Source organism: Oncorhynchus mykiss, chromosome 10, assembly GCF_013265735.2.
Source record: "Oncorhynchus mykiss isolate Arlee chromosome 10, USDA_OmykA_1.1, whole genome shotgun sequence".
Classification (NCBI taxonomy): domain Eukaryota; kingdom Metazoa; phylum Chordata; class Actinopteri; order Salmoniformes; family Salmonidae; genus Oncorhynchus; species Oncorhynchus mykiss.
In genome coordinates, this window is record NC_048574.1 from 35,772,676 (window position 1) to 35,789,993 (window position 17,318).

Below are 17,318 nucleotides of genomic sequence, written 5' to 3' on the forward strand. Positions count from 1 at the left end.
CAGCTCCCAGCTGTGCCCTGGACACCATCTGTGAATTGATCGCCCCCCATCTAGCTTCAGAGTTCGTTCTGTTAGGTGACCTAAACTGGGATATGCTTAACACCCCGGCAGTCCTACAATCTAAGCTAGATGCCCTCAATCTCACACAAATCATCAAGGAACCCACCAGGTACAACCCTAAATCCGTAAACATGGGCACCCTAATTGACATTATCCTGACCAACTTGCCCTCCAAATACACCTCTGCTGTCTTCAATCAGGATCTCAGCGATCACTGCCTCATTGCCTGTATCCGCTACGGGTCCGCGGTCAAACGACCACCCCTCATCACTGTCAAACGCTCCCTAAAACACTTCTGCGAGCAGGCCTTTCTAATCGACCTGGCCCGGGTATCCTGGAAGGATATTGACCTCATCCCGTCAGTTGAGGATGCCTGGTCATTCTTTAAAAGTAACTTCCTCACCATCTTAGACAAGCATGCTCCATTAAAAAAATGCAGAACTAAGAACAGATATAGCCCTTGGTTCACTCCAGACCTGACTGCCCTCGACCAGCACAAAAACATCCTGTGGCGGACTGCAATAGCATCGAATAGTCCCCGCGATATGCAACTGTTCAGGGAAGTCAGGATCCCCGCGATATGCAACTGTTCAGGGAAGTCAGGATCCAATAGTCAGTCAGGAAAGCAAAGGCCAGCTTTTTCAAGCAGAAATGTGCATCCTGTAGCTCTAACTGCAAAAAGTTATGGGACACTGTAAAGTCCATGGAGAACAAGAGCACCTCCTCCCAGCTGCCCACTGCACTGAGGCTAGGTAACACGGTCACCACCGATAAATCCATGATAATTGAAAACTTCAACAAGCATTTCTCAACGGCTGGCCATGCCTTCCTCCTGGCTACTCCAACCTCGGCCAATCTATCCCCCCCCCCCCCCCCCCGCGCAGCTACTCGCCTATGCCTCCCCAGCTTCTCCTTTACCCAAATCCAGATAGCAGATGTTCTGAAAGAGCAGCAAAACCTGGACCCATACAAATCAGCTGGGCTTGACAATCTGGACCCTCTATTTCTGAAACGGTCTGCCGCCATTGTCGCAACCCCTATTACCTGCCTGTTCTCCTTCGTATCATCTGAGATCCCCAAGGATTGGAAAGCTGCCGCGGTCATCCCCCTCTTCAAAGGGAGAGACACCCTGGACCCAAACTGTTACAAGCCTGTTACAGCCGTCTTCATCACCCTGGCAAGAATTTTGACTCTGTCAATCACCATATTCTTATCGGCAGACTCAGTAGCCTCGGTTTTTCTAATGACTGCCTTGCCTGGTTCACCAACTACTTTGCAGACAGAGTTCAGTGTGTCAAATCGGAGGGCATATTGTCCGGTCCTCTGGCAGTCTCTATGGGGGTACCACAGGGTTCAATTCTCGGGCCGACTCTTTTCTCTGTATATATCAATGATGTTGCTCCTGCTGCGGCCAATTCCCTGATCCACCTCTACGCCGACGACACCATTCTGTATACTTCTTGCCCTTCCTTGGACACTGTGCTATCTAACCTCCAGACGAGATTCAATGCCATTCAACACTCCTTCCGTGGCCTCCAACTGCTCTTAAAAAGCTAGTAAAACCAAATGCATGCTTTTCAACCGTTCGCTGCCTGCACCCGCACGCACGCCCGACTAGCATCACCACCCTGGATGGGTCCGACCTAGAATATGTGGACATCTATAAGTACCTAGGTGTCTGGCTAGACTGCAAACTCTCCTTCCAGACTCATATCAAACATCTCCAATCCAAAATCAAATCTAGAGTCGGCTATTTCGCAACAAAGCCTCCTTCACTCACGCCTCAAAACTTACCCTAGTAAAACTGACTATCCTACCGATCCTCGACTTCGGCGATGTCTTCTACAAAATAGCTTCCAATACTCTACTCAGCAAACTGGATGCAGTTTATCACAGAGCCATCCGTTTTGTTACTAAAGCACCCTATACCACCCACCACTGCGACCTGTATGCTCTAGTCGGCTGGCCCTCGCTACATGTTCGTCGCCAGACCCACTGGCTCCAGGTCATCTACAAGTCTATGCTAGGTAAAGCTCCGCCTTATCTCAGTTCACTGGTCACGATGGCAACACCCACGCGCTCCAGCAGGTGTATCTCACTGATCATCCCTAAAGCCAAAATCTCATTTGGCCGCCTTTCCTTACAGTTCTCTACTGCCTGCGACTGGAACGAATTGCAAAAATCTCTGAAGTTGGAGACTTATCTCCCTCACCAACTTTAAACATCTGCTATCTGAGCTGCTAACCGATCGCTGCAGCTGTACATAGTCCATCGGTATATAGCCCACCCAATTTACCTACCTCATCCCTATAGTTTTTATTTTATTTACTTTTCTGCTCTTTTGCACACCAGTATCTCTACCTGCACATGTTCATCTGATCACTTATCACTCCAGTGTTAATCTGCTAAATTGTAATTATTCACTCCTATGGCCTATTTATTGCCTACCTCCTCATGCCTTTTGCACACAATGTATATAGATTTTTTTTTCCTACTATGTTATTGACTTGTTTATTGTTTACTCCATGTGTAACTATGTGTTGTAACTCTGTGTTGTTGTCTGTTATGCTGCTACGCTTTATCTTGGCCAGGTCGCAGTTGCAAATGAGAACTTGTTCTCAACTAGCCTACCTGGTTAAATAAAGGTGAAATAAAAATAAAAATAAAATGTCATCATTGTTAACAGTCTGAAAAATGGCAGAGAAAGGCAAGTGACAGCAGTGAAGTCCTGTATGGCAATACTCTAATTATAATACTCAATTCTCCACCATAATTTGCAAATAAATTAATTAAAAATCCTACAAAGTGATTTTCTGGATATTTTTTTCTCATTTTGTCTGTCATAGTTGAAGTGTACCTATGATGAGAATTACAGGCCTCATCTTTTTAAGTGGGAGAACTTGCACAATTGGTGGCTGACTAAATACTTTTTTGCCCCACTGTATGTTTAAAAGTTAAGCATGTTTTTCTATCACATCCCTACTCTGGGTCCCCAAAAGGCTAGGGCCGGCTCTGACTGCATATATGAGTAAGGATGTAGCTATGCAGACCCCTCAGCCAATGCGGCCTTTCATGATGAGTTCAGACTTTTTGTGAACTCATCATGAGGATTGCCCATTCCTGCTTTAATGTATGCATTCAAAACAGTTGTGTTTTTTGCACTCTATGCAGAGTGTTTTCCTCTTGTAACAAAGTAATCACTCACAGTGTCCAGCACGCTGTCTCCTTCCAGCTGACCATCTTCATTGATGTTCCCGAAGAGGAAGCCAGTGAGAGAGAAGGGACGGTCTTGGTCTTCATCACTGTCTGAATCCGACATCCTGAGAGAAACATTTACTGATCAATTAGTCATATCAATGTGTGATTCGTAGATTCTCTCTTACATTGTTTATTTAGTCCTTACTTGTCAGGAGAAATGGAACGCAGTTAAAGGGGGTGTCAATGACATTCATGCATGCATGATCACAGCAAATGGGATGGAATGACAGACAGGAGTTGCATGCAAAAACAAAAAAATGGTCTGTTGAAGGTTTAATCTTACCTTGCGCTACTTTTACTCAGTTAGGAAGGCCAGTTGGCCTCGGGTTGAGGCCAGCTTGAAAATATCTTCGGACCCTAACCGAAGTTTAGCTTAGCAAGCTAACGTTAGCCATAACACCCTATGCGATCTCCTTTCACTACGCCATTATCCACACGGAGTAAAATGGTGAGTACGCTTGCACGTAGTCTAAAGTAATTCACAAGACCGTTATTTGGAAAGAAAATGTAATGGTTTCATTTATTTTCAAGTGTAGTCCATGCAGACAACACCAACCAACACTGGTGAGATTGTTCAATGCGCGTGCGCATAATTCATTTCCGCCCCATGAAGGATTGCCCCCCGGCAGTTGTTTTCCTTTGGCGCGTGACGTGTCGCCATCTACAGGATAGCGTATTTGATTATTTTTGTACAGGGCCGTTCAATGCAAGCCACTGACTGTGAAGATAGTGTAGTAACACACTGACACACGTGATCAAAACAACATGATTAGTGTTGTTGTTACCTGATGTGACCTGACCTGACTCCTAGCCTTTAAGAAGTAACTAAGCTCACTGGTCTGAGAAAGAGAGCAAACATCCTTGGCTTGAGGTGTCTCTGCCTTTATGACAGTGTCTTGCAACATTTATTCTATTGTTCCCACTAAGAATCTGTGTGACAAACACCAGGGCAAGAGCCCAGTCAGCCATGCCCATCTCACAAAGCAAAGTGACAATGAGATGTTTGTGTACATTTTTGTCATTTAGCAGACACTCTTATCCAGAGTGACTTACAGGGACAATTATGGTTAAATGCCTTGCTCAAGGGCACATTGACATATTTCTCACCTAGGGAATTCAAACCAGCAACCTTTTGGTAACTGGCCCAACCTCTTAACCACTATGCTACCAGCATTACAGTGGTGTAACAGCAAGGTAGGATGTAAGATTGTTCAATGAGAATGCACTGCATCTACTCTCTCTGTCTTTTGTTGTGGGCTTTGAGCAAACTGTAAAACAAATCACAGAATATATTGAAAATGTCACAGACTATCTTGAAAGTGCTATTTAAAAAAAAAAATCTGGTGACTCTGTCAATAGAGGTGCTGAATGCTCCTCCTGTTCATAGAAAAGGTGTATATTCTCATATTTAATCATTTTATCTGCAGAGGTGAGGTTTTCATCATTCAGTAGTGCCTCAAATACAGTGCCTTCAGAAAGTATTCATACACCTTGACTTATTCTACATTTTGTTGTGTTACAGCCAGAATTCATAATTGATTAAATAGATTGTTTTCTCACCCAGCTACACACAATACCCCATAATGAGAAACTGAAAACATTTTTGTAGGATTTTTTCCAAATGTATTGACAATTTAATACAGAAATATCTAATTTACTTAAGTATTCACACCCCTGAGTCAATACTTTGTAGAAACACCTTTGGCAGTGATTACAGCTGTGAGTCTTTCTTAGTAAATCTCTAATAGGTTTCCACACCTGGATTGTGCAACATTTGCCCATTTTCCTTTTCAAAATTATTCAAGCTCTGTCAAAATGGTTGTTGATCATTGCTAGATAGCCATTTTCAGGTCTTGCCATAGATTTTCAAGTAGATTTAAGTCAAAACTGTAACGAAGTTACATTCATTGTCTTCTTGGTAAACAACTCTAGATTTGGCCTTGTGTTTTAGGCTATTGTCCTGCTGAAAGGTGAATTCGTCTCCGTGTCTGGTGGAAATCAGACTGAACCAGGTTTTCCTCTAGGATTTGGCCTGTGCTTAGCTCCATTCCATGTATTTTATATCCTGAAAAATTATTACAAGCATACCCATAACATGATGTAGCCACCACTATGCTTGGAAATATGGAGAGTGGTACTCAGTAATGTGTTGGATTGGATTTGTCCCAAAAATAACACGTTGTATTCACGACAAAAAGTGAATTGCTTTGCCATTTTTTTGCAGTATTACTTTAGTGCCTTGTTGCAAACAGGATGCATGTTTTGGAATATTTTTATTACATACAGGCTTTATTCTTTTCACTCTGTCATTTAGGTTAGTATTGTGGAGTAACTACAATGTTGTTTATCCATCCTCAGTTTTCTCCTATCACAGCCATTAAACTCTGTAACTGTTTTAAAGTCACTGGTTTCCTCATTCTCCGGCAACTGAGTTAGGAAGTACGCCTGTATCTTTGTAGTGACTGGGTGTATTGAAACACAATCAAAAGTGTAATTAATAACTTCACCATGCTCTAAAGGGATATTCAATGTCTGTTTTAAAAATGTAAAAAAATCTACCAATAGGAGCCCTTCTTTGCGAGGCATTGGAAAACCTCCCTGGTCTTTGTGGTTGAATCTGTGTTTGATATTCACCGCTCGACTAAGGGATTGTACAGAAAATTGTATGTGTGGGGTACAGAGATGAGGTAGTCATTCAAAAATCATGTTAAACAATACTATTGCACACAGAGTGAGTCTGTGCAACTTATTATGTAACTTAAGTAAATCTTGACTCCTGAACTAATTTAGGCTTGCCATAACAAAGGTGTAGAATACTTATTGACACAAGACATTTCACCTTTTCATTTTTTTTTTTGTACAAATTTCAAAAAACATAATTCCACTTTGACATTATGGGGTATTGTGTGTAGGCCAGTGGCAATGTAAAAAAGATCAGGCTGTAACAAAACAAACTGTGGAAAAAGTCAAGGGGTGTGAATACTTTCTGAAGGCATTATATACAGAACAAAGATGAAATACACACAAATGTAAACTTTTGCATTGATTTAGTAATGCAAGTGGGTTTGGTTGCAGTTCAAATTACAACTCACAAATCAACTTCCACAGTGCTTGAGTCCACAACCACACACTCCTTTGAGGCACTTCAATGCCAAGTCATTCCTTTCAGGTAGAGATTTTTTTTAAAGAAGGTAAAACTAGAGTTTTTGGCACTACCTAATGCTAGAATGTGCCTTTTCATGAAGTAAATCTGTACACTGATAGACCAACAGCAACCGATTCAAACGATGGCTGTATGCAGAAGGGCAAGTCTAGGTAATGCCAAATCTATGGTTTGGGTTCACTGTACCATACAGGACCGACCGAGCCTGTCAGTGATTTGTAAGTATAGGAGGTCAATTTTTTATTTATTTCTATGTTTTATTACCAGGTGACGTTTCCTTGATGCAACTGCTCTGACAACGCATTAATAGATTGAAGAAATTGGTTGCACATTCTTTTACATTGCCTTTTATTACTAAGCTTATATAATTAAAAGAAAATGGGTAAACATCTTATCAAAGTAATTATTTGTAAAGGTAATGCATGTGATTCTTTGTAAAGGTAACTAACTACACAACGTAAGGTAATCATTTATCTGAAATATTTATTGTACAGTACACACAGACTTATTGTAAAAAAGGATTGAATCAAAAATATATAAAGTTGAGTCTTTACACATAAAGGTAAAGACCATGACACTTGTATCTGGAATTAAATGGAATATAAAATGAATACCAAAATGTCTCTCTTGGATCATAAATACCACAACCAAGCCTCTTTAGTCTGCAGTACAGAATGGAATTGAGCGCCAAAGTAATAAGGGAATATGTAGGCCTACTTAAAAATACTTAATTGAACCATTATAACCTGTTATACAGGTCTCTGCCAACATAAAGGAAACACCAACATAAAATGCCTAAATAGGGCGTTGGGACACAATGTACCACCAGAACAGCATGGCATAGATTATACAAGTGTCTGGAAATCTATTGGACACCATTCTTACATGAGAAATTCCATAATTTGGTGTTTCGTTGATGGTGGTGGAAAATGCAGTCTCAGGCACCGCTCCAGTATCTCCCATGTGTTCAATTGGGTTGCGATCTGGTGACTGACACACACACACACACACACACACACACATCCTTTAAACCCCCATGCTCATTTGAGACCCCTCTTTCAAAGTAACAGATCTCTTCTAGCCATGGTTGCCAAAATAACAGGCAACTGGGCATTTTTACACATGGACTTAAGCATGATGGGATGTTTATTGCTTAATAAACTCAGGAATCACACCTGTGTGGCAGAACCTGCTTTCAATATACTTTTATTCCTCATTTACTCAAGTGTTTCCTTTATTTTGGCAATTAGATGTACATTTCATAGCAGGTTTCTGGTTAAAAAAAACTATTACATTCCACCAGAACCAATCTGTTATCAGTCAGTGTTGGGGTAGAATTAATTACATCTGTTTGAGAAGGCAAAGACTTCCACACAGAGGAAGCGCAACTTCAGTTCTCAAGTGCTAGACTCTGCAGGTTTCCACCACATGTATTGTCCAGTCAGCAAATTTCTATGAATTATACCTAAAATGCAATACTTCACACCACTAAATTGAATTTGGTCTGATGGGAAAAAACAGCTGACCCTGTGGCTCTTAATTACAGAAGCTGCACATCAACTCATTACAGATCCCATATGCCATCACAAAGGGACGAGGCAAACGACAGAAATATTCATACCAATAATACCACCAGACAATGAAAAAAATCCTGCTAGAGTAGTTTGGGTAAAAATGTAGGCCTATGCCTTCCACTCTCCAACAAGCATGTTCATGCAGCAAAAGTAACGGTTAGGATTGCCGCTCCTGTTGCAGTATTAGCCATACATACTTGCCATTACACTTAGATAAGTTAACAGTTAGCCAGGAATAAGCAGCGTTACTGCTGATATGTGGTACCTTCAACACGCGTTCCTCAATGAGGCCAGTAACACTAAACAACTTTTATGACATCCTAATGTGTAGCATTATTCAGCACCGATTTCAATGAGTTACAATAGAACATAGTTTGTGGTTTCTGTTTGCCTTCAGACAAAAAATAAAGACTACCCATAAGCAGGTCAGCTGACAGCGAGTTAGACTTTGGGGGGGGGGGGGGGGGCGTGTTAATCACTAAACACTCAAATTATTGCTTCCTGACTTTTCCCACCAGCAATACAAAAATAACAATCTTTAGGGCATCTGTTTACTTAGCAGCTACCCAAATCTGTATTCACTCTGACACAATCAAGACTTTGTTTTGACAAAGCAGAATGGCAAGCTCATGGTTTTACAGAGTAAGAGAGTGTGTAACAGAGCAATAGGAGACAGACTGTTCTAATCAAAGTGTGCATGTGTTCAGGGTGACAGTGTCATACATACACCCGTGCTTGTCTCATACCAGCAAGGCTAGTTCGGCAGATATCATGTGACCCTGGCTTATGAACCACGTTAAAGGCAAACTATCTTATTGACAATCCACACTACAACTATTACTGTAATGGCACAGAGGAATGAACATAATGTTTAACAGTGGCTACTGATTGACAACATTCCTGTAAATCACATCAGATGAAAACAAGGGCAAAGTTCACAGAAAAAGATCAACACATTACAAGACTGGCCTGATGAAGGAGAAAAGCAAAGGTGTCAAATCAATTGTAATCTTCTTAAACATACAGCCAGTGAGGACAAGGCAGCAAGTTGCTGAGAAGGCACCATTGAAATCCCTCAGCATCGTCACTGTAGTTTTGAATTCAGAGATACAAAAAAATCCATAGGAAGGCTGTTGGCATCAATTAAAACCACATCTTAGTGGAGAGGACCTCTTGACAAACAACCAATTAATATTGAAGCCAGGCAATGCTAACAAGTGGCGAGGGTTAGAACGTGGAAGGCATATTGGGAGCCAAAATGGCAGCGCCAATCGTTAGTCTCTTCCCCCAGTCCCCCTACAGTCTAGGCACATAGTTATAACACAACACACTTCTTGCCATTTTTCTTGGTTACAGGGTAGAGCACAGCTCGCACGGCCTCTTCAAACACCTCCCTCACACCGTCCTGCATCAGAGCTGAGCACTCCAGGTATTTGACGGCGCCGATCTGCTTGGCTAAGGCATTACCCTGCTGTTGGTTGGTGGGGGCCAGGCCGTGCTCCTTCAACTTCTTCACCGCCTCCACATCTCCACGCAGATCCTTCTTGGTGCCCACCAGCAGCACTGGAACTCCAGGACAGTGGTGGGATACCTCTGGGTGCCACTTGTGTCGTACGTTGGCATGAGAGGAGGGGCTGCCGATGGAGAAACAGATGATGAAGACATTGGTCTGGGGGTAGGAGAGGGTGCGCAGGCGGTCGTACTCCTCCTGGCCAGCCGTGTCCCACAGGTTGAGGCTGATGGCGCGGCCGTCCACACTTATCTGGGCACTGTAGTTGTCGAACACGGTGGGGATGTACTCCTCCGGGAAGGCGTTTGTTGTGTAGGAGATTAGAAGGCAAGTCTTACCCACGGCACCATCGCCCACCACCACACACTTTATGGTCTGCATGCTTCCTTCATCCACACTGGCCACTAGGGTTCCTGAAACAAGGGGCAATATGAGAGAGAGCCACACACATAAAATGCTGATCATAAATGAGTAGTCATTGATTTTAGAGGAGAACACATGTTTTTGCAACACCTATTTTTTTTTATGTGGTCCTCAATGGAAAGAGGCAGACAGGGCTTACCAATACAAAGTCAAAACGAAAACATTAGAAATAAGACAGTTAAATACATTACACAAACTGATAGCAAAACATTAGTTAGCTTATTTTGCTTGTTAACAAACAAGCTAGCGAACTATTTCTCGTTAACTACAAAGGTTGCACTAACGTTAGTTACATAGCTAACTAAGTACACAAACATACTAGTATTATTGAATGAAAATAAAACGGTTATGTACAGGCAGTACAGCCCAGGGATTTAGTTAGCTATCCGCCAGAAAAAAACGTCGATAGAACCTTGAGCCAGCTAGCTAGTTAGCCACTTAGCACGCGCTTGTGTTTCCGTAGCTAGCTGTGAACTTTAGCTGGCAATTTCCTTTGTAAAATTGGCCGAGAACACAAATAACTTTTGGGAAATAATCTTTAACCAGGTTCAATGAAGAATATAACTCACAGTGTATTTAAAAGGGATGTTGAAATGTCCCATTGGCTAACTGAGCTGAAAGTCAGGTTATCTTGATATATTGCCCCACCGCTTCTTTGACTCGCGCCCTCATCCTCCTCCTCCTCCTCCTTCTTCTTCTTCTTCTTCTTCTTGTGGTTTCCCGGCAGACTCGACGCTTCGTATTGCTGCATCTCAGTTTGGAAAGTGCATTGCACATTTGTTCACAAAAAACAATAATGGGGGCACCCTCCTTTCGTTGTAGCAGGTATTTCATCCGGGGATTCCTCCCCAAATAGTATTTTATTCTGGTTGTTGTAGTCGCTAGCTGCTACAATACAGTAGTGGAGAAGTGAGTTGGTCACACTTATTTAACAAAAGCCACACAATTTAAACACAACTGAAAGATCACTGTTTTTATTGTTTTGTGTATAGTTGGGACACAGAAATGTAAATACACTCTCAATGCATCTTCAATGATGCAGTCACCTCCAAGCACCCCACCACTCCATCTCTCATTTGAAATATGGAGAACTTCAATACTCATCAAAGTGGGTCTTATTCCTGACCAGATCCTTCTCTGTTTATCCCCTCTTCGCCCATTCCCTCTCTATCACTCCATATTCAAGTATCTTGTTGAATAACCCTAAGTACAACTTCCTGTATACCACCATATCCATACCTTATTTTTCCTTTCCTTTGCCTACTTTCGTTATTCCACGTTATTGAGTTATTTTATTACCTACCTTATAATATTTATCACACTTTCAGTACAAAGTCATTTCTAAAAAGATGCCTGATTACCTAGCTAAAGCCAATGAGGTGTGATATCAAAAATAAAGGTACTATTCTTGATTCCCTATTGGCATCTCTCCATATCAGATCTGAGGGTTTTTATGTATGTCTAGGTGGGTGTGGGCAGACTCACTTCCACATGGATAGTGGAATTGGGAGCTTTGACCTGGGGCCAGGCAGCTTTATAACTGTGGTCTTTGAGACTGCAGACTGGCTGCTCCTGTCCTTATTCACAGCCGCAGCGGCCATGAGGGCACAGCGTATGACCTTGGCACTGGTGGTCACCGAGGCCTGAAGGGCACGGCGAGGCAGAGAGGTATGAAAGTCAGGGTGCAGGGGCAGCTGCTTGGACACACACAGAGCTGACTCCATCACTGGCTCCACTTTGAGTTCCTTCTCTTTCCCCTTTAGCTTAGTTTTCATCTGCACCTTCTCCTTCGCCATCTTCCTCTCCTTCTCCTTCTCTTTCTCCTTGACCTTCTCCCTCTCTTTCACTCTTTTCTTCTCGTTCTCACTTTCCCTCTCCTTTCTCACTCCCTCCCTCTCCCTCTCTCTTTCACTCTCCAGCTCTCTTTCCTTCTTTATCTTCTCTCTCTCCTTCTCATTTGGTTTGGCTTTTTCTAGTAGTCGACGAAGAGGATGCTTTTTTTTGGTCTGCTCATTCATAGATTGCATTTTTCCCCTAACAATCCCTTCCGGTCTGACCTCAGAATGATCTTTGGAGGTGATTGGAGTTGGGGAACGCACTGAGTTCCTGAGAGGGAGACGTGAGGACCATGTGGAGGCTGCCTCTGACCTGCCTTGCATTTTGGGAATGGCCGAGGCTGTGGGAGTGGGGATGGCAGAGGCAGTAGAGGAAAGGGTGGAAGTGGGGCTTGTGGAGGGTGTGGAAGCCCTACTCCTGGGTATAGTTCTCTGCAGCCCAGAAGCTGGTGTGCGCACCTTTTTGTTCTGCACGTTGTCCCCCTGGACCTGGGGTGCTGCCGCTTTGTGGACCTGGGCTGCTGCCGCTTTGTGGACCTGGGGTGATGCCGCTCTGACCTGCTTGTCCCTCAACCGTAAGAAGCAGTGGGATCCTTCCGTGGGCTCCTCCCAGGGCTGTGTTGGGCTCAGGTTCTTATAGGAGCATAGGCCAGTCACAAGAGTGTGACACACTACTGTGTCTCCCATGCATGAATACAGACGCTCCCATTCCCCAGGCTTCTGTGACTGTCCCTTGGTGGTGGGTTGGGCAGAGGCTGTGTCATGCTGTTTCTCTGGGTCAGACATTTCTTGTAGACTGCACTGCTGGTTCACCACTTTGGATGCTACATGCTTCAGCAGATCGGCACTCTCCAGAGGTGACTGTGGGCTGTCCACTGGAGGGGTGGTCTCCTTGGCAGGCTTGGCTGACATACTGTTTGTGGGGTTAGAGGGGGGAGCAGACACAGTCTGCTGATGCTTGGTCTTGGGTGGGGGAGGTGAGTGAGCAAGGGTTGGTGGTGGTGTGTCACATGATTCTGTAGTATCATCATCATTGATGTTCTCCAGTAAGTTGTGTAAGGTTGGGCTCATGGCACGTAGTCGGCTGTCTGGGCTTCGCACGTTGTGGCGGCTCTGCCAGGTGTGGTAGAGGCTCCTCTCCAGAGTGCTCTCCAGGTCTTCTTGCTGGGTGTCCCTGAGTCCCACCTCCAGGGCTGAACAGGTGGCTATGGAGCGACGTCTCACTGTCCCATCCCGGTCCCTCTCCAGCCTCTCTCTCTCTGCTCGCTTCTGTTCCTGAAGCTCCCTCTTTGCATTCTCCTGAAACAAAATCAGAAGAGTTATCAAATTAAAATGAACAGAATCATTTAGGGCAAATAAAAGTGCATCAATGGAGGTCTTGCCAACCAGCACACATTATTGTAGCAAACAAATATTAATTAATATCAATGGGAGAAATGAAAACATGGTTGAACACCAACAGATGCTGCTTAGGTGCTGACCTCTACAGCTTTCTGAAAGCGAATGTTGAAGGAGTAAAAGATGCTGCAGGCCTCCTCCAGCTTGAACGTGACATCATCCTCACAGAAGAAGTCCAACAGGTCCTGTTGGGCCTGCAGTAGAGCCTCCACCTCCACCTCTGCCTCCTCCAGCCTCCCCTCAGCGCTCTGACAACAGACCACAACAAAAGTCTTGCAAACCACCTTTCACAACTTATGATTGTTAGTCCAAATTACCATAAATGTACTTTCAAATGACTTGCAATGGTAAGGTCCTTTATGAAACATTTAAGGGGCAGTCTTGTGGTCTTATTTTGACATATTATTCATTATTTTATAGCAGGAGTGTCAAACTCATTCCATGCAGGGCCTAGTGTCTGCATGTTTTTGGTTTATCCTTTTAATTACGACCTAGACAACCAGGTGAGGGGAGTTATTTACTAATTAGTGACCTTAATTCATCAATCAAGTACAAGGGAGGAGCAAAAACCCACAGACACGTATTTTACAGGAAGCACTTACCTGGAGGAAGTATTTGATTTGCTGTTGGAGAACAGGTTCCGTCTGAATTCTCCTCTCTAGTCCAGTTAGTCTGCTGCACAGCTGAGACAGATCCCCTTGCACCACATCCACAGACAGTCTGATGGGTGAGAGAGAACAGTAAGGTGAGATTAGTCTGATTTAAAGGGACCTAACATTGTTATTAACAATGGACTGAATTAATGAATGAATGGAAGAATGACTCAATCAATCAATCAACATCATTGAGTACTTGGGTAAACCCCCAAAACATGCAAAAACAAAATTGTATATAATGCTGCTTCTTTTCTTTTTCAAGCATGTGAGAACTATGTCAGCAACTTGTCATGAAGCACTCATAACATCCTAAGTGTGTCACTGACCGGGAGGCGAGACCCACATGGCTCAACTTGAGGGGAAAGGACAGCAGGGTTGGGTCTTTCCTAACGGCTTCCTGAGAGAGGACAGACATATTGTATTATTTTCTTTTTGTGAGACCCAAGTAGATCTAGTAGTAGGAGTGTTGGGGAAAAGTATTTAACATCCATTTGAGAAATATTGATTCGATTTTTACCATGGCCACATAATGCAGCAGGTTCATGCCTGGTTTGTTGGCTTTGGTGTCAGCTAGCTTGAGCAGAGAGGCGATGCGGAACCCAGCAGCATTGCCTGCGTAACCTCCCTGTTGTTGAAGGTCAGAAGGTGTGACAAGATCAGATAACTTCTTCATACTCATGCACTCAACACATTTGGAAAAAAATGTAGAATATTGGTTGTCAATAAATCAACCAATCAGCCTGTCTGGCTGCACTGGCTGTCTAGGTGCCAGGTGACTGCGACTCACGGCATTCATGTAATTTCCTGCCCTCAGGACCAGCCGTAGGATGGAGTGCAACTCTGGGCAGCTCAAAAGCTCTAAGAGAGATAGATGGGATAGTAATTTATAGTATGTCACTAAGATAAATCAACATAAAAGTCGAAGGAATCTCACAAAAAAAGTTCAGGGATCTGGGAAAAAGACATTTCAATCACTCTGCTGTTTTCTCACCTGTGGCTGCAGACACCAAGCAGCGTGCTGACACACACAGAGAAGATAAGGCTGGGTCAAACTCCTGCTGCAGGATCATGGCATCCAGACGCAAGCGATAACTGACCAAGAAAAATAACAGGAGAGTATCGGAAAACCCACATTTTAAACAGCTTAAATGAGAGAAAATGGCGACAAGTTGAGGGGATGCAAAAGACAAGAAGAGAAATTAGATAAGGAGGATTCGATAGCATTGTCTTTTGGTAGGAGAAAGGTGATGACTAAACACCAACAATATGTTTAATCACCTGGGCACCTCCACTAGTAGGAGCATGAAGAGGTCAGGGTCTTCAAGATGGCTACGCTCTCCCCGGTATGCCCTCAGACGCCTCTCCTACAGAACAGGACACATGAGTTAGTACACTGTAGGACGGAAAAACAATGAAGATATAAAGACCACTAAATAGAGCCAGATGATATGGAGAGACAGACCGAACTCCACAGTACCTCCTCAGTCTCAGGCAGCATTTTGCACAGTTCACTGAGCATCTCACTCCCATAGTGCTGCCCATTACCCTGCCTGATGTCCTCCACTATCTCCCTGACTGCACTGTGAAGACATGAGTTATAATGAGTTGCCACGGATGACATTAAACATTTATCTGATAGTGACATTATTATGAAAACCTGATTAAAGTGGGCTTAAAATATCTCTCCCACCTCTTGAACTGCCGGAGGAAAATTCCCACATTCATACTGCGCTTCCCGTCCAGAAGTGATACCTACAGGGTTAGACAGAAACAGAAAATACCAGTCAGAACAACAATCAGCATACAGCCACACCCCAATCATTCTCTAAGGAAACAACCCACAGTATGGTAATAGCACCAACCTGGAATACACTTTTCATTACAATTAAGACTAATAGACATTATGCCTAAAACTGTGCATTTACATATGGAAACCAGTCCACTGACCTTTTCAGGTGCATTGCGTAGAGGGGAGCCAATAGGTCTGAGACCATGCCGTAAACTGCCATCCTTCTTGGGGGGCCGAGACCTCTTCTGTTGTCCAAACAGCTCGTCCAACGAGCTCAGGTCGAAGTGGAACTCATCTGGACTGTTCCAGACACTCTGACGGCCCTCTACCTTCTCCTTCGGAATGAGGTCCCAGTTCAGGTTGCGTAACTTGGACCGTTGCAGGACATCCCGACTGTTCTGGAGGCCACTGGGCAGTGGAGGAGGTGGGGGTGGTGGGGAGATGGCAGGGGGAGGTGGGGGAGACATGGTTGGGTGTGGTGTGTGAGACATGTTTGGAGGAGGTGGAGAGGACATGGATGTGGGGGGAGAGAGTGATGTCAGCTCAGACAGGTGATCCATGTAGGTCACTTCTATTCTAGGGTCACAAGAGTTAGGCAGTGGAGCTTCATTGAAGGGCCAGAGATCTGTATGGAAGTTAGAACAAGAATGTAGTTAGTGGAGATGTTGTTGTTGCCAGCCCAACTGTCTATAAAATGGAGAGAGGAGTTACATATAATAATAATGGTATACTATGCCATAATTACAACAATACAACTTTCAAACTAGCTACTCAATCATCTGTAAAATGTAGAGACAATAAACATATAAAAACTTAAATATCTCCTTGAAATTACTACATTTGTCAGTGACACACTTTGCAGGATGAATATAATTGTAGGAAACATAACAGTCCCATTTTTCAACATTTTCCTCTTGCAAGCAACTCGCCACAAGAGCATTCTCAAATAACACGTTTATGAGCCCAAGCATATTAGCTAGCCCAAACGGCCGGCAGATGAAGCGATGACAAACGACTGAAATTAATAATAGTGCAATCTGCCGGCCGGTTGGGCTACATATTAGCCTACTATTAGAATAACATTGCAAATGGAAACTTTTCAGACTGGTTGTCACGAATTATATCGCAAGAATAAAATAGCCTATCATGCTAAAAATAAATGTCATGCTAATATATTATCATAACACTCACCATAACAAATACATTGTCACTATATCTCTAAGCACCTGATATCAGTTCCCCATTTCATTAACCGACATTATTGAATATATAGCCTAATTTGTAATATAGCAATTCAATTTACATTTTTTGGGGCTGCCGTTCAATGTTGCCTCCAGCGATGTCATTCCACTATTTACTTTGATGTGTACTACTTTTAGAAGTGCTCGTTTCTAGACCAATAATACATATCTCCATCGTAAACATATTTACATTCACATACGTGCGCAGATATGCGGTGTTGCTCCAGGAAAGCTTTAACATTTTCGGACTATCCAAGCGCCAGAACCAGACGCACTGACGTAAATGAGGCTACCCCTTCCCATCACTGAGTATGACACACCGCTGAGCTTGGAGTTCTTCTTATCTTCTAAACCAAATCAACTTCTGACAATTGCACTATCTTGAACCTCTCAAAGTTTAAATCAATCACC

General features: G+C 43.4%; 3 protein-coding genes across 12 annotated transcripts in view; all 3 read right to left on the reverse strand.

The window, feature by feature from the left end:
- LOC110533749 (transcription initiation factor TFIID subunit 1) overlaps positions 1-3,952 on the reverse strand; it is a 59,873-nt gene extending 55,921 nt beyond the window's left edge. For all 6 annotated transcript variants that reach the window (XM_021618247.2, XM_021618244.2, XM_021618246.2 and 3 more), the window contains exons 1-2: positions 3,602-3,952; positions 3,266-3,380 (exon numbers count right to left, since the gene is read on the reverse strand). In XM_021618247.2, the coding sequence (XP_021473922.2) occupies positions 3,266-3,379 (114 nt within the window). In that variant the 5' untranslated portion in view covers position 3,380; positions 3,602-3,952. The remainder of the gene's footprint in view (positions 1-3,265; positions 3,381-3,601) is intronic.
- A 2,978-nt stretch (positions 3,953-6,930) lies between these two features.
- Positions 6,931-10,885, reverse strand: LOC110533755 (rho-related GTP-binding protein RhoG). 2 transcript variants are annotated; one of them, XM_021618257.2, is made up of 2 exons: positions 10,637-10,885; positions 6,931-9,978 (listed from the first exon to the last, which is right to left on the reverse strand). In XM_021618257.2, the coding sequence occupies exons 1-2, from the start codon at positions 10,737-10,739 to the stop codon at positions 9,371-9,373; spliced, it is 711 nt and encodes a 236-aa protein (XP_021473932.2). In that variant the 5' UTR covers positions 10,740-10,885; the 3' UTR covers positions 6,931-9,370. The 2 variants fall into 2 exon arrangements, with proteins under 2 accessions (XP_021473932.2, XP_021473933.1); XM_021618258.2 differs by having other exon boundaries at positions 10,558-10,805.
- A 61-nt stretch (positions 10,886-10,946) lies between these two features.
- Positions 10,947-17,246, reverse strand: LOC110533754 (FH2 domain-containing protein 1). 4 transcript variants are annotated; one of them, XM_021618256.2, is made up of 12 exons: positions 17,108-17,246; positions 15,825-16,291; positions 15,568-15,629; positions 15,355-15,457; positions 15,156-15,241; positions 14,869-14,969; positions 14,665-14,735; positions 14,395-14,502; positions 14,204-14,274; positions 13,824-13,941; positions 13,305-13,469; positions 10,947-13,122 (listed from the first exon to the last, which is right to left on the reverse strand). In XM_021618256.2, the coding sequence occupies exons 2-12, from the start codon at positions 16,224-16,226 to the stop codon at positions 11,470-11,472; spliced, it is 2,940 nt and encodes a 979-aa protein (XP_021473931.2). In that variant the 5' UTR covers positions 16,227-16,291; positions 17,108-17,246; the 3' UTR covers positions 10,947-11,469. The 4 variants fall into 4 exon arrangements, with proteins under 4 accessions (XP_021473931.2, XP_036846030.1, XP_021473930.2 ...); XM_036990135.1 differs by having other exon boundaries at positions 17,098-17,211; XM_021618255.2 differs by having other exon boundaries at positions 16,970-17,201.
- Between the last annotated feature and the right edge of the window lie 72 nt (positions 17,247-17,318).